The sequence below is a fragment of the Strigops habroptila genome, chromosome 7, assembly GCF_004027225.2.
Source record: "Strigops habroptila isolate Jane chromosome 7, bStrHab1.2.pri, whole genome shotgun sequence".
In the NCBI taxonomy this organism is placed as follows: Eukaryota; Metazoa; Chordata; class Aves; order Psittaciformes; family Psittacidae; genus Strigops; species Strigops habroptila.
Window position 1 is genome coordinate 47654143 of NC_044283.2, and position 25398 is coordinate 47679540.

At 39.4% G+C, this 25398-nt stretch overlaps 1 protein-coding gene across 1 annotated transcript in view; it reads right to left on the minus strand.

The window, feature by feature from the left end:
* Positions 1–25398, minus strand: part of SNCA (synuclein alpha) — a 70700-nt gene that overhangs the window by 1120 nt on the left and 44182 nt on the right. The window contains exon 5 of the mRNA XM_030491938.2: positions 506–595. Coding sequence (XP_030347798.1) covers positions 506–595 — 90 coding nt within the window. The remainder of the gene's footprint in view (positions 1–505; positions 596–25398) is intronic.

Sequence of the window (25398 nt, forward strand, 5' to 3'; positions counted from 1 at the left end):
AACTGCCACTCCAACTACCAATGCATCATGCCAGACACTGTAGTAAGATTTTAGGTAGCAGGTTCATGAAGAACAACAAAATAATTTACTCATATAATTGCATGAACTTAAGAGTATAATAGTGAACTACTGTGTTTTGCAAAGCATGATGCTTTGAAAAGCGGCCAAGCTATTAAAACAATCTAGGAAGATAAGATGCGATTTTTCCCATACACCCTATCAAACTTCAGGAAAAGATACAAGTTTACTGCAGATTACTCAGAAACCCAGCCACAAGTGTTTCAAAACATACATAATATTTTCTTGATAATGAGGTAAACTTCCTCACTATCAAGAAAGCAACAGATTTTTTGATTCCCAGATCTTGGCCAAAGAAACCATGTTCCTGCTGTGCCCTTGCAGCTCACAGCATCAGCCTGTGCCAGGCAAATGTAACTTAAGTGTGCAGTTCCCTCCTATGCCCTTCTCCTACATGCATTCACAGCAAATACCACAACAGATTTACCTCTGGAGGCATTTCATAAGCCTCATTCTCAGGATCCACAGCAACATCGGTATTATTCACCATTCCCTCCTGCAGGAAACCTTCTTCATTCTACATTTAAAACAGGGAAAGAAAAGTGATAGACTGTAACTGCTTGCCTCGTCATTGCTCCCCATCAGTGGTTGACTTCTTGGCCTGTCCTTTGGTTGAGGGATGTTGCCAGGGGTTGTGAAGAGCTCCACAGAGAATTTCTCCATGTTCCACATGGGTATCCATGGGAATTACTATTATCATCTTTCCAAATAGCTGAAGTGCTGATATCCCATTTCTCTCTTGCCATGGACAGGCCAAGAAGTCAATCTGAGCAAAAGAACAGTACCATCACCAACTTGCTGAATATCTTTGGAAAATATTTTAATCCCACATAAAATGTTTTGGTTAAGTCATGAACCAAACCAAAACAAATTTTGTTTTGCTCCTTAAGAGACATAGTCCCAAACAAATTGTTTAAGTAGGTTATCACATTAATTTCTGTTTAACTACTTGGGGGAATACAGTCACAGGCACACAAAAAGAATTGTAAAAGCGGGCAGAAAGAATTGGGTAGTATCAAGACACACAAATGAAATAGTAATTCAATTGGATATTTTTAATGTTAGTAATTCAATTTTTTTAATGTTATAGGTACTTCAATTCTCTCATAAATCATTGTTTATTGCCCATTGTTTTAGCCCTTTCACAGTAAATTTCAAAGTAGCCAAAAAAGGGAGAACTACTAGACTATTGCATGCTGGTTTTTAGCTTCAGTTTTAGAACCTAACTATATTGAGAAAAGGTTTTTTCCTTTAATGGGTCACACCTCTATGTGCTTTATTATGTCAACCGGCATGTTACTCTGTAGTCAGTATTAGCTAGTTAAGTATGTTACTCTGTATGCAGTATTAGCATACGATACACTATCTGATACCCGGCTTCTTACACTCTCTTCTGTTACTGACCATTATATACAAGCGCTTCCAATTTTAATAGCAACTTCTATAAATGCCTCTTGGAATTAATGAGACTGCAACGGTGTAAGGAATAACTTGCTAAGTAAGTTTACTTAAGTGTTGTCCTAGAACTATAGATACTATTTACAATTAGAAACAAATGCAAATTACAAAGGAAAAAAAAAAAAAACCACACACACAACACAAAACTCTAACCAAACCAAAAAACCCCAAACCATCCCAAACGGGCAAATTCCTGTAGTAGTTGTTACTACAGAAGTTCACAGAGAAGAAACATTAGCTTTGCCAGAACAAACACTGCTGGAGTTCATCCTGAACTGTAAGAAAATTGGTATGAAAACAGGTAGATTAACCCAGTGAAACTATTGTGACCATGCTGATTCACACCAGTTGATCATCTAGACAAAAATGCACTAAAAAATCATTACAGACACTCAGGAAGAAATTCACTTTAAAAACCCTGCAGGCTGGTAGCATAGACATAAGTACAAAATTAAGTAAGTCACAAACTAGACTAATGAGGTAATTCTTCAAAGTCTACAATTGATAGGATTGTGATGATAATTAAATTTAGCATATAGATAAGCTGAAAATAAGAGAAGCTAAACCTGAAACTTACCTCTGCAAGTTTAACACCAAATAGAAAATAATACACACAACAGGTGGCACTAAGCCCTCTTTACCTTCACAGAGTATTTATCATGCTTCTGCTGTTCACTGTTTGCCATGTATCAGCTCCCTCTGTGGTTTAACCAGGTGACCTTAGTCATAATACTCTGCTCCTCACCTGCTGCATCTCTCCATGCACAAATTGTGACTTTATCTGCCAGATACAAATCCTGTTCTTCCTTCATTTGGTCACCTCTCCTGGCACTGATGCATGTGCATGTGCACGTGTTTTTCACCTTCATAGTCCATGATGTGCAGAATTCATTTCCATAGTGGGGATTCTTCTCTCTAGCTCTTACTTCAGACTTTAAAAGGTCGAGTGTGAAGTTCTTTGGTACCATTGCTTCTCACTGGGGCCATATATGTTTTTTCCTCTACATGTAAACAGTATAATACTTGCGGAGTTAATGCCTACTATTCTGCCAAGCTGTCTCCATGCAGGGGCCTGCTATCAACTAACACTCTGCCCTGCTCTGTGGCATAGATAACATGGACAAATTCCAAAACGCAGCCAGGGACACCAATGAATAAGGTTGCCAATATCTTTACTTAGGCATGTGTCTTCCAGAAGAAATAGTAATTTTCGGTGTTAAATATGACAGGTAACTTTTCAAGCATGAAATTATCAGAAAAACTGGGCCTAATTACAATTCTGCTGCAGCTTATCAAAACACTCAAGCTCCTCAGATTATTTGATGTGCAATATTTAATATCTAGCTTCTAAACAAATTTTTAGGCGTATTTATGCCTATTTATTTTTATGACAAGTAATATCAATCCTTATCAACTTTGACTGAAATAGCTAAATAATGTGTACAAAGCAAACTTGAAAGCTGTTACCGTGCACTTGATCGAACATATCGGCTCTAAGGACCTACAGCTCCAGTCTACTGCTCTCCTATTTGATCCAAAATATAATTTAATTTCTGCTTCCCCCTATCATTAAGGAACAGCTTTGGCTATCAATCACTACACCAAGAAAAACTGCACCCAAAATCAGTCTTGAGGTTGCACAAGGAAGAAAGCATGCAGTTTAATGTTAACTGTAGCAGGAGAACAGATGGCAAGTGAAATTGCCATGACCATTATTTACAACGAAGAAAAAGATTTGCCAGACAGATTTCAAAGAGCTTCAAAGCTCGTACACTGTTTGTTAGGAGCCTCTGCCAAGGGTCTGGACTGTCCAGTGGGATTACAGAGACACAATGCCTAAAAAAGGCTGAATTTATCCTCTTCCCAAGTTCCTTCAACAAGTTCAGGATGGAAATTCCTCTACAGCTTCAATCACACCACCAGTGTTTTTTCAAATGAAACAAACCAAAATCCATATCAAACCATCAAGGGGACTGTTCTCCTGAGAAAGACGTATCACCTTTGTCCAGCTGGTAACAGTAACAGAAACATCACCTTTCATGTTGATGTCACTGCAGTTCAGACAAGAATGACATTACTCAAGGTCACATTTGTTACTTTAAATGTATAGCACAGGTGACTGCATCACTTTCAATGCTGGTGCATTCTGCTTCTGATGTACTGTCCCTCTGAAGTATCACAAAAGTACACCCCCCCCCCCAGTAACAAAGAGCCATTAAAGGTACACCTTATATCATTATTTATCTCCCTTAAAAGAAATGCAATTTTACATTCTCATGATCAATAACTCCATAACCTAATTCAATTATGGAAGAGGAAAAACACCCAATAGACCAATTCTTGTCTTAGTATGAAAGACACATTTTTCTCTTGAAGCTGCCACCTCTATTCTTAAACCATTTAGGAGAGCATTTCCAGAGGGAAAGCTTTTTATTAGTTCTGAAAAGCTAAATGTAAGATTGTCAGAGATTAAGTCAGTTCTTTATTGAGGAGAATGAGCTCTTTTGCAGGGAAAACACTTTAAGAAGGGAAAAATACAACTCACACAATAAACAAGGTGTTAGAAGAATGGCAAGGTGAGGATGTATACTTGTCCCCTGAAGATTGCCTTCAGAAAAATCAAATACCCACCTCTATCTCAGTTTGGAGCATGGTCACTCAGGGTGAGACCTGTATTTCTACATCTCCAGAGAGCCTCATGCCCTCAGACCCCATGTTATGGAAAGCAAGCTTTTGCGGCTAGCCAGAGCAGAGCACACAATGCTGCCATGCCCAAGTACCCTGAGCGGTGTTAGTTTGTACAATCAGCACTCCTGCCTGCCTTAACCAAGCTTTGTCACTATCAGGCTTGCACACCCAAGACCTACGTGCTATCAAGCCACCTTACAAGCAGACCCACACCTCCCTGGGAATGAATGGCTACGGTTTATGCCCGCCCTCCATCCCAAAGCATTCTGTGCTCTCATTTTGTCAAGCAATTTGTGTCATTTTATAAACAAAGGGGAGGAAGTGTCCCATCACTGCAAAGTGCTACATCTGCATGACCCTAGGGTCCAGTTCTGACTCAAGGAACAGGTACATAACAACTGGTATAAAAGAGCGTCAAAAATGTGAAGCAGAACTTATTTGCTGCAATGGCTCCAAAATGTTGGTGACAACTCCTTTACTATGACAATGAATCCTGCTGTGTGCATGACACTGTGAAATGACCCACTTTAGCAATGGAAAGTGATCAAACTAATCAAGAAGTATTCCTGAAGGCCTGGTCCTGTTTAAATTATAGAGTATTTACCAAAACTTCAGGCCTATTTCTTTTACCAGGAAAATGTCACCAAGTAGGTTTCTCTTATTTCAGTGTTTTTGGTGAAAATCGCACCCCATTCTCTCCCTTCACCTTCTTTTCCACCTCAGAACACTTGGTGGAAGGGGATAGACAGTTTAAGATTCCCTACACATATGGAAAACAGACCAAGCGGTCCGCTCATGGTACCACACCTGTGTCAGCACCATGCAGCAAAATAGTCACCTTCAGGAGAGTGCATTCAGTCTTCTTGGTTACATGACTGTGAATGTCAAGTTATTGCCATTAGAAATTAATTATTTTATCTCAAGTCACAAACAAAAGCAACTTCAAAAGGAAGCATTGTAATTTTGCAGTTTTATAATTTACTACCTCTCTGGCTAGTAGCATGTTTTAACTTTCCATTACGAATGTCAAAGGAGTCTTACAGTCACGTATATTCTCATGATTACTGGAGACTAATTTCTTCTAGAGTGATTTCATTCTATGATTCTATGTTCCGAGATAAATAAACCAGGCTACTGAAGTGTTAGCTCTTAAAACATTTATACTTGCGAGAGCAGATCACTCTGGAAGTAATTTCCACTAATCACAGAGGTTAGAAGGCACCTCCAGAGATTCTCTAGTCCAACCTTCCAGCTCAGAGCAAGGTCACCTGTGCCTGGCTGGGTCTGACCATCTCTACAGATGGAGACTCCACAATCTCACTGGATAACCGGGTCCAGTGTTTGACTACTTGCACAGTGAAAAAACTTTTTCTTACATTTAAATGGAGTCTCCTGTGTTTCAATCCGTGTCCAATGCCTCCTGCCATTTCACTGGGCACTGCTGAAGAGTCTGGTTCTCTCTCTTTTACCACTCTTGCCAGGTATTTATACACATTGATAAGTTCCCCCCATAAACTTTCACATTCACGCTGTTTTGCAATTGCTGCATTTCTGTCTGTTCTTGAGACCTCTGTGTAACTTCTCATACAGATATTGTGGGAGGATTTTTTATCTAGTAGGAAGCTCTACGTCCCCAATTAATTCAATACATAAAAATACGCTAATGCTTGCCTTTAACACATAACAATGTAACATGAGAAATCGCAGTTAATTTCAACAAAATAATTATAAACTCAACGAACACTGGTTGCACTACATCACTTGCCAGTCTGTATTGAGTGTTTTATAATTATTGACTAGCTATGAACCAAAAGAAAAGGCACTATGGAAAAAGCAGTGAACTAGAAGAGGTAAAAAATCTGGTTCACAAGATAATTTTGGTATACCTCTTTTGTAAAGACCTTTAAAATCCCTTTTGGAAAGTCCTTTGAGACCCCTAACTAAATATTTCATGCAAAGCATTTTTAATTTAGTCCAGTTGTACGTACATACCAGCTGGTACCTGGGGGAGCTTGAAATAAAAAATAAAATCAAAGAAATGCATCCAATAGCATTGTTACCTTGCAAAATTACCATGTTGTCATGGTTTAAGCAATGCACCAGCTACTAAGAAGGAGAAAAATTACTTGCTACTGCTGAACCCAGGACACGTGCTGACAAGATTACAGTAAGGGTAGTATTGCCTTGTACTGTACTTCCAAGTCCTGTTGCACACCAAGGACAGAACCGGCGGAGAGGTGGGATGCAATGCTTGCTGAACAAGCCCAAACAGTGCTTTCTCAACTTAACAGGAGAAAGGACAACCCCATCAGGGAATTTGGCGTTCCCCAAGCCGATCAACTGGTCTGAGTAGCTCATCTGGAGAAGCAGCCATGCCTGCTTCCTGCCTGCCTGCCAGCCATGGTCACGTACATCTCTGCAAGCCCATAAGTCTTGACATCTTCTAGAGAATTATTGAATTTGTTGTTGTTACAGTCTAGATAATTGTACTACTAATCTGCTTTTATTGCCACATCATCATTTAGAGAGAAATTGATTATCCCTAAAGCTGTTGGTCTCATGCCTGTTATTGCATCCCAAACCTATAACTCACCAGGGCTGTCTTAAGCCCTTACAACTGGTAACTGAATATCCCTCCAGCCTGACTAAGCCCATTTTATTTTGGTATGTAAAAACCCTGTAAGAACTTTCTTCAGGGACTGTCATTATATGGCGGAGCTTGAAGAAAAATTTTGGGATTTATTTTGTATACCCTCAAGTGCAGCTGTTATACATACTGTCCAAACTCACCTCTTGCTACAAGCTGAATAACAATTTGCTGTGCCAATGGAATTAGAATTCCCCTTTGAAAAGAAAATAATTTGTATTCTTTCTCATCCACCAAGTATCGGAATACTTAGGGGCTGGATATCGGACCTAAGTGAACAAATACCTGTCATTTTTATTTGGTAATTTATTTTTTACAGGTATTTTGACCATAAAGTCCAATTTACCCAATGGGAGACAAATACTTGAACAGAACAGCAAACTTCCAACAACATGCAAAACAAAGATATACTAAAAGGCCTCAGTTTATTTACCTCTCTAGTCCTAAGGTACAAAACACATGGAGCTAACTGGTTATCACCAAGCTGCCAGGTCAGCTTAGTATGCTCTAAAGCTCCTGATCAGTTATTACAATAGTCAGGGCCTCCAAGCCTCATGTGCGAATGACAAAGCATGAGCATCAGTCTAGTGGTTTTACTCCAAAGAGAGGAGACATATCTATTCACCAGCTAGAAAGAAGTAAACTGTTTTAACTGTTACTAAGCTGAACACCTAAGTGAATGAAATGAAGAGAAATCATTGTGTGTGAAGGAAACTAGCTGTTCCAGTGCACAACTCATTTAGAGTACCAATAATGAAGTGGGACTAGAGCCCTCCTTCTCCTTAAATGGACAATGGAAGTGAAGAAGAAACATTTAATTTAACAAATATCAGTGTGATAGCACAAATTCTATGGAAGGCCAACACAGTGCCTGCAAGTGCTACAGGCTGCATTTTGATTCATGTTTTTATGCCCTTCAGCTGGCAATATCTGCAAGTGAAGCAGGTAAAGACTGAGGCCTATGGAGAGAGAAAAAAATGTGAAGACTGTCTAAATGTCGGTGCTTATAGGTTCATCTTGGTGTCTATAAATAGGTGGAAATTTTTGCTGTTTACAACAATTTATCAAGTATTGTAAATGCCTAGAAAATAAAATTTCAATACAACATAGATTGTGTATATTTTTGTTTTCTTCCTTTAAAACTCCCTGTTTAGTATTACTTGTATACTGTTATGCTCTGTACAGAGTATAACAGGAACATTTCCGTGAGCAATCAACTTTCCTCAAACTCAGATTCATCTTTCTCATTAACCAGGCTGGTAAAGTACCTAATTAGAGCTGCTGGTATGTTGTTATTTGATGATAAATGGCTGTGGATTACATGAAGAACCTGCCCATTGCCCAGGTCAGACCAGCAAGTCATACAAATTCTAAAATGATGGACATCTGCATTAATTACAGGTGACTTAAAAGAACAGGTTGCCTAGGGGCTGAGTCAATGTGCCATCAGTAACAGATGTAAATGCACCCAGAACACAGTCCTTTCAGCTTCATCTTTTTCAGCTTCCAAAATCTACGGTGACATTGATAACTCCACAGGTAGAGAAAGAAAAAGCTGGAGCTTACCATTTAGAAAGACTTCAGTAATTGCTAATTGAAAAATAGTGGTAGCGATTCTATGGTAACTAAACTTCACACCAGAGGGATGTCACATCCATGCCTCACTTGACATTCTCCTGAACAAGGTAGAGAAGCATAGGTCAATAAAACTATTTCAGGGTAATCGATCTACTGGTCTAATCCAGCCCAAGGGTGCCTTCCCCTGAGTACAGAATTCAGCCTTACACAATGCACTTTGCTAGGGATGTTGGGAGATCCCAAAGATCAACAGCAGGAGTGATCACATCCTAAAACAGAGAGTAAAGATAAAGGAACCTAGGAATGCACAAGTGAACTAGGTTCATATAATCCTAAAGGAATCACCTGAACTAGAAGTCTTTAAGAACTGCCTGGCCCTATGTGTGTCAGGAGCAGCATGGGATTAGCTAAACCCATCTGTCGCCCTGCAGCAATGGAGGATTCCCCAATCTGTATGAACCTATCACCAAGAACAAACTCCAAGGATGATACCTGAGCTTTGTCTTCATTAAATAAACCTAGAACATAAATATACATGATCTTGTCTGATCACATTAACTAAAACAATGGTATACATCAGCTTTGCCATAAGCATAGAAACTAGCCACCTTGTTCAGATTTGGCTGCATTAAGTCAGTAAAGGTGATTTTAAACAGAATGGTTCAAGACAAAGCTGCAAAGTTATTTCACCATACTTTATTTAAAACTGTTTGAATATCATAATCACATTCCAACATTATATAACTTTTTAACGCAGATGGACTCCAGAAGAAGTTACTGTATAGACTCCATGAGTATATATTCTCTTTCCTTAGAGACAAAATTAAAGGAGGAAAATAAGTTCCCCATAAAAGAATTTTCCATTCAAACACAAACAGTGCATTCAAGGCTGTATTATCTAAAAGAGCAATCTCTAAACCATACTTATTTCTCTTAGTCTTAAAAAACAGTCTCCTATACAGAACTGCAGGACCAGCTACCCTCTAGCACCATGAACAGCACAAGTTCCCACTCCATTACACATAGCCCCAGAGACAGCACATGGTTCAGTTCTCTACCCCCTCTCCTGTGAGCGTATTCACAAGGCAATGAATAACTTCACTCATTTCCAAGGAAGTTTCAAAACAAAGAGCTCTACAGGTAGTGGAAAGAAGGAATGCAATGGATAAGCTAACGCAATCAGTATTAACTCATTTGCTTTTATTCTCTAGCACGTTGAGCTGTGGGCTGACAGGAGAGCTAGTGGCAGCACGGTCACCTCCAAAGGCTGTAACTGATTGACAGGATGTGCTGTTAGTGAAGTGGTTACCCTCCAGTTATTATAAGTGAGCACCTCTTTAAAGCACTCCTTCAATTTCAACCTATTACAACACTACCTAGCTTTAAAATATGTTTCTATTTAAAATACATACAACTTTAAAATATGTTTCTTCCAAGGAAGAAACCAGCACTTGCTCTGAAAAACACCTACAATAATTTTTTGAACTATAGAGGTTTCAGGAATATTTCCTGCAATTGTGATCTATTCAGCAGATCAAATACTACAAAAGACTAGAGAGTCAGACTGCATTTTAAAATTTATATTCCTCAGCTATTCCCTCTTCACCTAGAACAAGTATACAGCTATTCAGAGCTTTCACTTGCATCGGGAAAGATTAGCATGAAACACAAACATCACAAATATCTCTTCAGTTTATTCTCCTGTAGAAGAAGAAATGATTCTTTTGAACTAAGTGGAAAGAAATACTTAATAAAGTTTGCTTAGTAAGGTTTAGGAGAGGAGACTTTTAAGGGACTACTACCTAAATACACAATACCTGAGTATCTGTGCTTTCTTTCCTACCTCCTCTGGCAATGTTACCATTATCTTTGCTCTTCATTTCTGACTTAGACGAAGTAAAGCACCAGGCTGAAATCTGCTGTCCTCTACACTGCATGAGAGTGGAGTTCAAAGCAAAACCACCTTTCCCAGGCCAAATTCTGCTCTTAACTGTATGCCATGATAAGCCTGGTTTAACTCTTCACCTCACTAAGCCATTTTTGTACTCATACCTGTACCACTGAAAGCAGCTTGTCTCTTTTGAAACATCTGCTGCTGTCCCAAAACGGCATAAAAGTACCATAGAAATCTTCACTACTTCTTCATATATGGAAAATTGTAAGAGTGCAAGTTTGGATGACCTTGAGGAGTCACCTCTGCTTTAGGCAGGTTCAGCTTTCCCTAAATCATTCCCAACAGATGTCTGGGGAAAAGACACCTTAAAAGCCTCCAGTGACAAAAATTCCACAGCATACCCAGGCAATCTAAACCCTGCACTTAATTACTGTTACTATTAGCATCTTTCCTGGTGTCTAACCTCGATCTCCTTCAGCACGATTTAGCTTCAATATCTCTAGTCCTGTTCCCAGCAGACACAGTCCCCTTTCTCTCTGTAGAAAGGGTTTGATACTGGAAAAAACTGTTACACTAACTCATTCCAGTCTTCTGTGGACTAACCCAGCTTGTTCTGTCCACACAACACATTTAGAAAAAACCTGCTGAGCATCCACTAACCTGTACCTCATCTATGAAAGCTGCACACAAGGTTAAGTCTTAGCTAGAGTTGGGATGTGGCTACTTGGTGTTTGAAGCAGTCAAGTAGGGCAGAGACTGCTTGCTCATCAAGCTGGTGGAGGAAAAGGAGGACAAGCCCCAGTGGTGTCTAATGTGAGAAAACTACCTGAACCAGTGTGGGCTCACAATCTCCTCAGCCATAGATTAAGCTTCAAAGGAGAATTGTTACTGCACCATCTTAACCAGAAAGAGCCTTCTATTAATAAACTCTGTCAAACCACCTGAAATTAAAATGCAGAGCTGCTTTTAAAGGATCAAAGCAGCATAGAATGATAGTTGACAGAACTGTCAGAATGGCACTTTCCTTCCAGTACTTTCTTATTATTAATCACAGTAGCTCCGAAAACTTCACCAGCTAAGCAACGGTTATGCCCTCTGCAACTGGGAATGCACTGGAGTCACAGCAAAGCAATCAATATGAACTGCTACAATTCACAAGAAGCTGTTGGCCCCCACAGCCACAAGAAGCACAATGAAAGGGAAATGTCCTCTTCACATCTGTTTTTATGACTGAGAGAGGGGACTCTAACCGTACTCTCCATTAATATTTAAGCATATGACAGAAAAAAATGAGGCATACGAGACCATAGAGGTAGTGCACAAAAAAAATAGTTGAGGTAAAACATTCATTCTGTTCACTAAATCCACAAGGGTAAGTAAAACCACATTTCTGTCAGTAAGTTTTGAGTGAACTACTGCTTAGCAATTGCACTCATTATACCCTCTACTTTGGGGATAAATAGAACAAAACAAACCTACTTTTCTTCAAATTCATGGCATAACAGTCAGCTACATGTGATTTACAGATATGCAGATGAAGTTGTGAAAGAATAATTTCATGCATGTCATGCCAGAGAGAATGATTATCAAGATTCCTTCTATAGAGATGAGGGTGCTCAGTTAAAACAGAAGAGGAATTGAAAGTACACACATGGGAAATCAATTACAGTTGCTACAGCTCTTTCTCCTACAAGCCACATTCGCAGTTCCTGCAATAAACATTGATATGCTGCCCAGAGCAATATAACATGTTAAGCATTTATGTTCTCACTATGATGGAGTTCTTTCATATTTTCAGTACTGAGGATGATGCAAAAAGACTGGCGGGATGATTCCATCCTTTGGAAAGGGATGTGCATTTATGATATGACTCCCTGTAGTTTGAAAACAACACAAAAGCCTATCTGTTACCAGCCATAAAGATGTTTCTCTACACATGCTACTTGCTGAACATTTAGATAAGAATAAGAGCCAGATCTTGAGATCACCCATGCAGATCTGAACACAAGCAATTCACTTGCATGACTGCCACAGCTGGGTGTCCAAGTGTTTACAAATGCTCAAGCAATATCAGTTAGACACCCACTGGTGAATTTATTTGCAAATGCCATTTTAGAAATGAGCCATACTAGAAAATACTTATGTGGAAGACAAAGCTAGAAGTAAATGTAGTTTGCCATGAACAAACAAACTGAATGAAATTCAGCAGTATGCTATATCATCATCTTTTAATCATCATTTCCAAATCATTTTACTTCAGTTATCTTGTGATAAGTATTTGTGCATTCCCATCACAGGAGTAATTCAATGGCTGTCATTAAAGTATGATTTTTTTTTAGCGGTTTAGCACAAAGCCAGTTGACATGTTTACTATTTCACAATAAGCATTGTTCAATGAGCAGTTTCAATGAGGAAACCATACTACTGAAAATATCAGTGATTTCTGTTATACATGTGTATCATTTCTGTAAGAGCAGGCAACAACCAACTGGTTCTTATTCTTTGGTTTAGTTGCTCATCTGCCAAGAATTATCCAAGAAAGGCAGTGATATTAGAAATTGCAACAGCAACTGCTCTAATGTTATTAATCTCTCTCTTACACTTGAAACATTCAAAACATATATGTAAAGTGTGGATGTTTAGTGGGATACATTTACATAAACAGAAGACACTTTTGCCAGGATGTGCCCTGGACCATCTAGCATCCTCAAAAAGCCATTTACAGAGTAATAGCTAGTACCACAAGTATTCAGAAACTTTTCTGAATGGATTCTTGCAGAAAAGGAATTCAACACATTCTTTGCAACAACGACAACAAATGTGTACCATATGTAAGCAATCTGATAAGAGAAGCTTAAAATAACATTACTAATGAAAGCTTAAAAGCTGATCTACTTGAACTTGAATTATTTTTACACGTTTAAATTCAGATAAGCCCTGATTCAGCAAATGATTTTCAAGCATACACTTAAGCATGTAGTTAGTTCATTAGAAGTCAAAGCTTTTATGTAGGCTTAATACTAAAATAACACTGTAGTGAATCAAGAACTAACTTCAGAAATCCAAAGTGTTTCAAGTGCCAAAGAACAAACTATTTAATATGATAAGGTATGACATCTTCGAAATCTGATGTAAACTCTTTTTATCCAGCGAGATAGTCTCAGCATTTATCCATCTGTAATTTACCAAATTAAATCAGTGACAAGAAAACTTTTATTGTACTCTCAATGCAATAGGAGCATTAAGATTCACATATAAAGGGAAAGCATTCAAGCAAAGTGTGTTCCCAATACATGTTCCAATAACCCCATGGAAACCAAAATTTATGTAAGGCAAAGCAAACTTTGGAGACAATATTCCCACAACAAGTATTCACTGCAGAAACAGAATCCCTTTAGCATCAAAGTTACTTTTTTTTTTTTTTCATACTGCTGCTGATTACCCTGTGCAAAAGAAAAATGCTCCAGTGCTTTGTGTTGTGTGGGTGATGCTCCCATTTCCCAACTGAATTAGGCCCAACATTTATAGCAGGGGTGAAGTATTCTGAATTGGCTTGTATCGGTACAATGACTCAGTGATCACTGCACAAGTGGGAGGACTTCAAGCATTTAACATTGCTTCTCATAATTCTTTCTGTCACCAATGCAAATGTTAGAGAATTTAAATTCATTTTTATCTTGTCGTTTTAAAATCCTAAAATGGACCTTTGATCATTCAACAGCCTGTTAAGTATTTAGCAGTCAGGAAGAAAAGATTTTTTTCCCTCATCCATGATTGTTTAACTGGTTTCAAATCTAATACTAATTCCTTCATATGAATACAATGTATCACCACTTGCCCATTTCTCCAGGGGGAAAAAAAAAAAAAAATAAATTAAAAATTGATCTGTCTCCTAAACTTTAATGAAAAGACAGAATTAATAATAAACAGACAGAAGATGGGGTTGTGAACCCCATGAGCTACACAATCTGAATGCACAGAACATATGTACATCTTGGGGGCTTCTATGAAATAAATTTTAATTACTGTGTCCCCTTTCAAAGCCAAGTGCCTTGCAAATAGTGGCTGGAGACACTCAACTCATTGCATGAGAATTAAGACTATCCTCTTCAAAGGTATAAGGTGCTAGTTCTGTAGGCCCCAATACCCTAAAGCACTTGAACATGTTAATCCCATTGAAGTGCATGGGATTGTTTTTCATCATAAGATTAATCACACACTATGGGGATATGTATGGTTAACCAATGACCTGAAATTAAACACCTGGGAGCACTGAGATGTAACCAGCCCTGGTGCTTAGGCTTGCCTCTGTTAGCAGCCTCTGAGAGATGGCTCCTCCACCCTCTCACAAAAACCTTCTCCCGTGCTTGTTAGTCTGCCTGTGATATTTGATATTAATGACTCATCTACATTGTAAATCACCAGTTCAGACTTTTCATTAATCACCTGAAGCACGCTGGCCACTGTAGTTTGCTCAAAGTCCCTGCTCTATGAATAATTCAGGCTTCAGCGCTATGAACACTGGGAAGGAGTTTGTGGTCAGGCCTTGCATTTCAGCAATGAATTTGTAACATCACAGAAAATATCTTATGGTCAGAATCCTTTTTATTTCAGCTCACTGTTGGATACCTCCTGGATATTTTTTACCAGCCAAAATCTTGCCTTCAAAGAGTAACTGTTAAATTGCATGGCTGGCCAGGCAGTCACCAGTGGTGCATTCCCAGTGATGTGCTTGCACAGAAAATTAGTCCTGCACCGCAGCCCAGCCTACCTTTCCTGTAGAAAAAGCACTGACTAGCCTGTTCAACAGAATGAAAAACCCAGAGTAAATAATGAATGCACTGTACTGCACATTGATTTTTTTTTTTCCAGTGAAGAAAAAAAATCTCCTTCAAAATATTCTGCAGAAGGCACTATAAGTTTTCTAGGAAAGAAAAAGCCACTGAGAAGAGCTACAGGTTGTGGGGAGGAGAGTTGACTTCTAATGGACTATTGACACTTCCTCCTGCATCCCTGCCACCACTAGGTTAGTTTCACAGCTCCTTCTTTATATCTCAATCAACTAACTGTTTCTTAATTATTTCTGTAACATTCAAACATTTTTATTAACACTAACTACAAAGTAACTTGGCCTCATACTCTAGATCAAAACAGGGTTCACACAAATTAACTGTGGCAAAGCGCACTGTCAGTGAAAAACTAACAATGTGTAACTGATTTAAATTTGTCCACTGCCCACCCATCTGTTAACCCCATCAGTTTGTTCTCTGATAAAATATCAAAACTGCTGCCAATCATGCAGACAATCCAAGAGGTTTTATCACAGAGACTAACAGAATAACTCTCCCTTCTAACTTCTTACACAGATAAGCGTACCATTTGATATAGAGATTAGAGCTCAGGCACAGTGGCACAAGAAACCTGATGGCTATTTAAATGATGCACCCAGGCTGTACCACTCCTTGACATATCACTTTGTTAAAATACACATTTTCTAGGCATCTAGAACTGCATTTTTGGCAGGTATATGTCAGAGCGTTGTGCTGACTTCAGACTCCACGATTGATCACTTATCTACCCTGATAGATCACTTATCTACCAAGACTGTAACTTACCCCCAATCTTGCAACTCTCGAAGCAAAATTCATCAAGGCTACAAATCTTCTTGGAGAGGCTTTTATACATTTCTAACCGAACACTCAGCTATAGTATTTAATTAACTGTAATATAAAACACTGATAATATTTCAGAGGAAGATGGGTCAATCATATAGTCACAGTGTCATCTGAATTCTCCCAGTACATACACATTAAAGAGTAGAGATGGTCCTGATTAGGCATAACTGTTCAACTACACTGTGTGAAGGCAGATAATTCTGGTAGGGACTCAGTTCTGAATGATCTCACTTGTTTTTCTGAAAGACAGAAGCTGCTCCACAGCAGCTGATGGAGATTTGGCTGTACACAAAGCAAAATTAAATGTATTAGCTGGTTTCTACAGTGAATATATCAGTGGAAAATGACACAAAACCACAGGAACACTATTAACATAAACCCCAAAGTTTGCATTAATGAATATGCAGAGAGAGGTCCATAAAAAAAAAAACAAACAACCCACAAACCCACAGGTAAATATTTTCTTGATATTATAAAGCTGATGAACCTCTCCAATGTTGAAGGAAAAGTAACTTCAAGTAATACAAGTTTAATGATGAGAGCGATCCTAGGAGAGGAAACACGCTTATTTTATCCATCTGTGAGGGCTCATGCTGCAGCTGTTCATCACTTCCTGAGCTTTGCTCTGTGAAAAATAACAATCATGTAGAAGTCTAGTCTCCCCCTTCTCTGTATCCACAACTGAAACATATTTAAATATTAGGTTTTGGGCTTGTGTGGCCTAGTAACAACTCTTGTGTCCATCATAACTGCTTTTCATTGAGACTGTTCTAAATGGGTTTATTTTGTTTATAATCTGGTGAGAAATTTCCGCCTCTAGATTATAAAATGGAACTTTTAAAGTGCTAATGTTTGTCTGAGAAGTTTCAGATATACATTTCTTTGTGAGGGATGCAGATTTGATAACAATGGGCCGGGAAAACATAGGTGTCCAAAACCTAGCAGAAAAAATTTCTTCAACCACAAAGACTTTCTCAGATATTTCTGACTACCATTAATACTCATTCCTTTTGCTTCCTTCATACCATCAAGGCAAAATGTTTGCAGGTTATTCTGAAAGCTTTACAGCACCAGCTCAGTTGTCACTCTGCAATGAGCAGCTATCAATGTTTAATTTTAGGAATATTTCCCTGTTGTGTGACAGGAAAGAAAAATGGAAATAACTTACCTTCTGAATATACAAAAATAATAGGAATATATTAAAAAATATCAGCACAGTAGCCCAGACATCAACTGAAAAAGCTTGTTTGCATCTTTCGGGGCACCAGTTCCCAAGGAGATGGTTAGCTTCGGCTCAAGTGGTCTGCTTCAGCCAAGCCAAAGGCACAGATCTTCGTGAATGGCTCTCTCTACAAAGGGGAAAGCTTCTTCCCTGACTGTGGCTGCCAGATTGAACCCACAAAACCCTATAACACCACTGAGACTACCAGTCTAAGCAACTAATTCCCTAGCACTTGAGTCTTGGAAGCACAACTCTTAATTTCTTTCCACAGGACAACTGTCTACAGCTAGCCTAAAAGAAGCATTCATTCCTCCTTTTTCCTGCCTAAATAAATACCTTTCTGGCACAGATATGGCTGAGCACAGAAAACCTACTTTCATACATGATACATATGAGCGATACATTTTGCTGTCAGACAACCGCCTGAGACCTGAGCTCACGGCAGCAAGGGGCAGCCCAGAGCTGACAAAACTCCCAGCCCAGCTGAGCTCATGTCTCAGGCAGCTTTGGTTTTGGGCTTGAAATACATTTTCAAGTTTCCCCTTCTGCTTTTGGTTTTTAACACTTTAGGATCACAAACTGCAAACCCAGCAGCCACGTGCTGCCCACCATTCAAAGTCACAGCTGCTCCCATGAATGGCCCCTCAGCAAGGACCTCACCATCCCCATCTCACTGTGCTTTTGGCAGGCTAGTCTGCACTGACCTGTTGCAATGAACAGTCTCCTACCACTACATGGGAAGTGATGAAGCTAATCTTCACATCCCCGAAGGACCACCTACCCTGCTCCAAGTCCTATGGTCACTGCTGGGAGGCTGTCAGTGCAACTCCTCCAGCATGCTGGCCTGCTAGTTGAAGACTACCAAAATGCAGTACTGACCAGACCTGCAGTATCACTCAACACTCCAGCTTCGGGAAGATCAATGCTGCTGCTCCACCACTTTGATGCTACGTTTTATCTGATCTAGAGACTTGAAATGTCTGAGAACTATCCAATAGGTGTTTAAGTGCCCCAGCATGGTAAGAGTACTTATCAAAATACTAAAGGAGCTTTCCAGTTCAAACAAAACAACTTTTTATCCCCTTCCACAATACACTTTGCTTTAGTCATGGCAATCTGGTGCTGCTCAATAGCCTATATTTAACCAATTGCAAATTAAAAGTTGTCTTTCCAAATGGGAGTTTAACAAAGTAATGAACTCTAGCTGCTAAGTTTGCCAAAATGTTGAGTGAACTCACCCTGCCGAAATCCAAAACAGAGCTTCCAGTGGAAATTTTTGCTGGATTAGTTGTAAATATTGGGATCATGGAATCAGTCTGCCATTATTGATGTATCTATACCAGCACCAACTCTCGTAATTCAGTTCTTCTACCAGTATAGTGTACTCTGAAAAACTTCCTTTAACTAAAACTTTTTTAATTTATTTATTTTTTTCACTATAAAAGCTGCGTTGACATTTGCAATGAAGTTCTTCAGAGAGCTATACCGGTATCTGCCTGCCTTCTAAATATAATCTTTCCTTCTAAATATAATCTTTCCTACCATAACCTCTCATGGTACACACAGTCTGTTCAAGCTTTCCATACATTCAGTGATAGACTTAACTCTGTGTTTGCCAGGTTGGGGATAGTATAGATGTGCCAGCACTTCTCAGACAACATTTCTTTCCTTTCCCATGAATTATTTAAACTGTGTAGTTAGTTGTTTTCTCCCAGTGCCACCTGACTTTTAAGAAAGATCCCATTTTGAAGTTTGCAAAGTTCACAAGCAAAATCCACCCTTTGACACCTGCTCTTTACAAACTGCACTGAAGGCACTGGCTCCCAGTCCCTCCCATGGACAACCTCTCTGCTTCCCCGACCACCTCTTGAAGTTCACTTGAACTATGGAGTGATGAGCTTTGCACTGCTACAAAGCCAAATAATCCCAGAGGCTTGCCATGGGCATGAAGTCAATGGCATGCCATGTTTACTTACAAATTCTGTTTTCTACAGGATGCTTTGGAGGGAAAAGCTGAAAATTAAGTGCTCACAGCTGATACAAAGCAGTGCCTTATGAGTACAAACAAATCTTTGTACACATGCAGAGGTACTTTAGGTACCATGTTGTGACATTAGCAGATGTGTCCATAACACAATCTCTGCTTTGAAAAAAATTAGGATTTTTTTTTTTTTTGTGAGAGAAGAAAAAAGTAAAAATTCAGGTAATGTTTTTCAAAAGGCTATATTAGAGATACCAAGATAAGCAAAGTGTTCAAAAAAATCATGCAACACCATCTGCTCTCCTTTATCCTCTAATGTCTACCAGCATTGCCAGTGTTGCCAACATTAGTCACCCTCCTCATGCTATTGGGTGTTTTCCTTAACGCTATCAGCTCCCATAATTAAAATTACACAATTGCATTTTATTTAACATACATAACAAAAAACCAATCACCTGATGCCTGAGAAAACCGGTGCAAGCTAGAAGCTCAGAAAAGCAAGTTAAAACTATTTAGTCAGATTTGGACTGATAAAATTTATTACGGTAGTAAGTATACTCCAGGGGCTACTTTTCAAAGTTGCTCAGCTTTCACAAGGGTACCAAAGCGATAACCAGACTTAAAATCCAGGGTAGCGTACTGAATCTCTCAAAAATCTGGTTTTAACTATGACCACAGAATATTGGGAAAATCCTGTTGTAAGGCCCATTTTTATATTCGCCTAGCTCTTGACAGAGAAATCAATTGAACTCTCTACCTTTGGAAGCCAGGAAATGCTCAAACACTGAATCGCACATCAATCACAAGTCTCATTCCCTCCTCATCCAAGCACAGCTCGCGTTAGCGTCTAGGAGAAAAGAGTGAAAGCTCTGCCTCTCCTGCCAACTTTACACTGTCAGGATTACATGCTACTCAGCTGCTTCACACAGTTTTTATTTTTATGTAAAGTGAAGACGGTTTTTGCTATTCTGAAACAGAAAGTATGTCACTGCCACTGCCTGCTGACACTAGGGTGCAGCTCACAAGCAGCGCTGTAGGCACTGGAGAGGTACCAGCCCACACTTGGCTGGCAGGTGGTGAAGGGCAGCCCAAGGCAGTGCTGCTCACAGGGGCTTTTCATCTGACTCAGCAAGACTGAGATGGGACCTGAGTGATTTGGGTCCCTTTAGGTGTAGCCAGTACCTGGAAAATTGTCCACTGCATCCGCGGCATAGGTACCAACCAAGACCTCAGCCCCAGCATTTGCCTTTAAGAAGATCTAAGATCTTTAACTCTATCATCCTGCTTGTCTGTTTGAAGTGGAAACTGGGTGCTGCAACACGTAAAACTACTCGATTCTCTGCATGCTAAGTTATAGCCTGCATCTTTGCAGAATACTCCATGACTAATATCTGACTCATGTAAGGCCTGTATCACCAACAACATTCATCACAGCCAGAAAACAGAGTACTTGCCCTCAGGTTAGAAGCTATTTTGATGCTTCATATGTTAATGAAGAAATACGCACAAGCCTAGGTAGTTGGTGTAACCAGGCTTGAAGGAACACAATGTGACCATCATACCCAGAACCCTCACTCAGCCCAAGCACAAGGAAGTTTAAACTAACGATACCCACCAGCTCAACATATTTTAACAACAGCATCCCAGTGTCCTAATCCCACTCAGGATTTTTGCATACCTGCATACTTTGTATGCTTGAGTACTTTGCCTGCTTGAGTTCATGTACCCACACAGAAGAATGAATCCAAGCACACGCATGGCCCTTTATAGAAACCAAGTCCTGGTGTTTCTTGCATCTTGTGGGATGCAATTTTCAGAGTTGCATGTCTTTTGCTTTCTATATTTTCCAATATTAACTAGTCAAGTTTGTAGTTTCCTTACAATTGGTACAGGTCCTGTCTCCCCTTCCCCCAAGTTTTTCTCCTAGAAAACCAGGATTTCAGAACATTTAAATGTTTCTTTCAAAGTTATCTGACTTTCTCCTTTCCTGATGAGACTCTGGCCTCAATAAAACAAAGCCATTCCTCCCCCGCATTTAAAACCACTGAGCTCATTAACTACTTAATGAATTTTGTGCTTTCCTGCTGCACAAGCTGCAAGCCTCAGCCTATTTTCCATGTATCAACTTTTTTTTGGTTGTAATTTTTATTACCCAGTTTTGTGCATGGAGATTTCCTGGGTGCCGTGTGGACCAAGCCATGTTTTTTCACAGTGGGAAATGAAGAAATTGATAGAACAGCAGTATTAAAACATTTATTTGATATGCCGAATAAAACTTACAGCACCAAACCCAGAAGTTCCTAATTATATTACACTAGATTATGAAAGAATGAGATTATTAAGAATGAGAAGAAAGAGGAGAGGCCCACAAGATGATATGCTTAGTTGATTGCTGCCTGCTACTGCCAGTACAGCTCTTAGGGGGAGAGCAGGCATACGACTGACACATGCAGGAATCCATCTTTTTAAGTTTCTACAAATCAGACCAAATGACCACCTCGGCAGCATTCAACAGTTGCTATTAATAGCAGTCACCAACACATGTTCAGAAGGCATCTTTGAACTAACTAGTGAGCTCCCACAATGCAATAAGCTTCCTAAGAAGAAAGCCAGCATCTATTATAGCAGCACTTTCTCAAGTTTATATTTCACCTGATCAAAACCACATAAGGCTAGCGTGCTTGGCCTTAAGCAAAAAGCCCAGCTCCAAAGCCACCGGCATTTCCAAAATCCCAGTCAGTTTTGGATCAAGCTTTGTGGTTCCAAATTTTTCAGGACTAGAGCCATCACTTGCTTCTTAGACTTATACTCTTGGATGCTTAAAAATTATAACAAGAAGCAAAATATGAGGACATCAGCCTTATCACATCTTACCTGCATCATGTGGACTCCTCCAGCATTACCAAAACTCTCAATTTGCATGGCCACGGAAAGTGCAGTTGAAAGTCATCATATTGGAAGCAGTAATATTGGAAAGGACCATCATTTCAGAAAAGAGTCCTACAGCACCTGTAGACAAAGCCACTGGCAGCATCTTTCTCCACATCCCCAAGACTTCAGTTACCCTGTAGTGAACCATGGAGAAACCTCATCCTTTGTTCTAGGAGGGAGAGAAGAGGAGGAAGCTGAGGAAGTGGTTTTTAAGAGTAATCATGTGCACTGGGCCTAGCTGAGATGGAGCTAATTTTCCCCACAGCAGGCCTCGTAATGTTGTGCTTTGCAGTGGTGGCTAGAACAGTGTTGATAACACGCCAGTGTTTTGGCTACTGCTGAGCTCTCCGGCATTGCCCCTTGTCCAGCAGGTTGGGGATGGGAAAGATCTTAGGAGAGAACACAGCCAAGGACAGCTGACTCAAACTGACCAAAGGGATATTTCACACCATATGACATCTGCTCAGCAATAAAATTTGCAATATTATTTACAACATTTGTCTTCTGGATCAACCACTATGCGTCCTGAAGCCTTGCTTCCTGGGAAATCTGGACACTGCCTGCTGATGGGAAATAGAGAATAAAATCTTTTCTTTTTGTTGGCTTCTGCATGGGACCTTCGCTTTTGCTTTATTAAACTGCCTTTATCTTGACCCATGAGTTTTTTTCCCATCTTATTTTCTCCCTCCATCCTGCTAAGAAGTGCAGTGATAGAGCAGCTTGGCGGGCACCTGGTATCTAGCCAAGGTCAACCCACTGCACCATGTAAGCAGAGTCCACATATTACTAGCAAATAGCTACAGAAGAACTGTAAGAAAAGCCAAGAATGAATTACTGTTAGAGGCAAAAAAACAAACACACCCCCCCCCCCCGAACAAAAAACAACAACAAAAAAAAAAAACCCAAAAAGTCCTGGTTCTTTGTAGCAACTTTTCCTGAGACCAGAAATCAAGCCAGACATCCTGTTCTTGATGGCAAAGTGAGAATAATTATGGATCCTATATAGCCATTTCCCAGCAACACCTATATGAAGATGAAGAATATCCTTCTTTTCTCCTATCAACCTCAAAAAAAACCAAACCTATTACTAAAAGAAATTCATCCTGGCATTCACACATCTACAGTATTGCTCAAAGAAGTAGTGTGGATTTATTTTTCTTTTTCTTCATTAAAACAATATTTAAATATGGAAAATAATTCTTTTTGTTATTTGACATCTATGAACTTGGTATAAAAACAAAGAATGGCACATGTAAACAAAATGCAAAGATAGCGGTTGAAACACTCTCAAGATCTTACTATGCAAAATAAACATGAAAGGAAGGAACTAGCAAAAGCTATCATTACCAATCCTACTTCCACGGTCTAATGAAAGGAAATGTCTTGTGCTAGCTTTGGTGAAACTATTAGGTTCTTGGTTTTTGATTATTCTGTTCCTCTGGAGTTTCTGATGGGAAATATGCGAACTAAGTGAGGAAACAGATCTCTCAACTACTCAAAACCAATAATGAAATAAGAGGAAGAAAAACCAAAACCCTAAGAAGACAGTTTCAGACACCTTCTTACACTCAAGCCCTCCTCCCATCACTTCCATGTAATGCTTAATGTATTTTTTTTTTTTAGTGTTACCATTATGATAACAACTATGTTACCTATGAGCCCCAAATTACTGGGGGACTCCATCTTCACTTTATCACCTTTTGGCAAATAGATCACTCACAATAAAACGTCCAGGACAGGAATGACTTTTGGGAAGAGCAGTGCACAATATCCACCATATAGTTAAAGTCAAACAGTCTATACACCTCTGTCAACCACAGCCATGAATTTTAGAGTTCTGAATGCTCTGATGTTCACCTCTGCATAAGTCTTCAAATTCCTTATGACAGCATGCCAAACTCTTTCATTTTAAATAGAGAAGGCAGAAACATACTACAAGCTCTACAGGTGGGGCAATAGGGCTTGTAAAATCTTCACTGATTCAGTGCAAAGCCACAGGAATTTTACGACCTAACAGAACCATTCATCTACTTCTCTAGCAGCCTCTGTCCACGGATCCAAATTTCAAAGCAGCTCCAAAATGCATCCCAGGCATTTTAAACTCAAGAGTTAAAAATTAATTTTGCTTAGCAACATGCCCTTAAGGTATCTTACTTTCATGGAAGTTGTTTCACAGTGATCCTTTTCATTATAGAAACAGCTTGTGTTTAGTATCAGCAATGTCATTTACAACTGGTACTGGGAGAACCCAGAAAAAGCTTCACTTGATCCATTCAACCATGAATTTTCTTTCCTGCTTCTTACAGTAATCCTTAACTGAATGTCACTCTCCCCATTTCTACCAGAACAATAATTCATGCATATTACTTACTGTTTACAGTACAATATGTTAATTTCTGATTTTCTCTTGACATCCTGGGAGGATACGGAGACTTCACTGCAGGGGTCACCAACTGCCAATATCAATTACCATAGATTTGTGGAGCTTCTCTTGACTACGTGCTTGTCTGCCACCAGGAGGGTTACTGTGCATTATTATCAGTTTCTCTGACTGCTCGTTTCCAAGAGCAAAACATCTAATCGTTAATTACATCCTCAAAATTCACCAGCTTCCTAACTATAATTCACCTAAAGATGCCTTGACAAAGCCCTCACATGTTGTGTCTTCCCCAGTTTCATCCTATGAATAAGTGTCCTTTGAACTCCTTTGCCTTCTATGGAGCAAACCTACCTGTGTGTGCTTCACATACAATGCGCTGTCCCAGTCCTCAGCAGGGAAAAGGGACATGAATCTTACACAGAGAAAAAACAAACAAACAAAAAAAGGATCATTTAAACAGGTTTTTGGTGGGAGCCATATGAAAGTTTGTATATCACTCAAAAAATGCTGTTCAGGATGGGGTTTAAAATTTCCCCCATCTCCTCCCCACCCAAAACATAAAAGAAGCCTTAAACTGTTTTTTAAGCCACATTCTCCGCACCAGATACCTTGCTGGGTGGTGTTTGCTGATCACTTTGTATGCTGCTACTGCTTTTTGCCTGTTGAATGAATGTTTTTGTTTTTTCACATGCTGTTCTTCTTTGGAATAATGCAGATTGCTTCCCCAGTATATGCTGCTCCCATTATTATCTTAGCCACAGGTTGTGTACAGCTATTTTGGCTGCATCTCCTCATTATTGAGTGTAGGTTACAAGCTCTGCTATTCATTCAGCCCCATGCTGATCTTTCAAACACAGAAACATAGC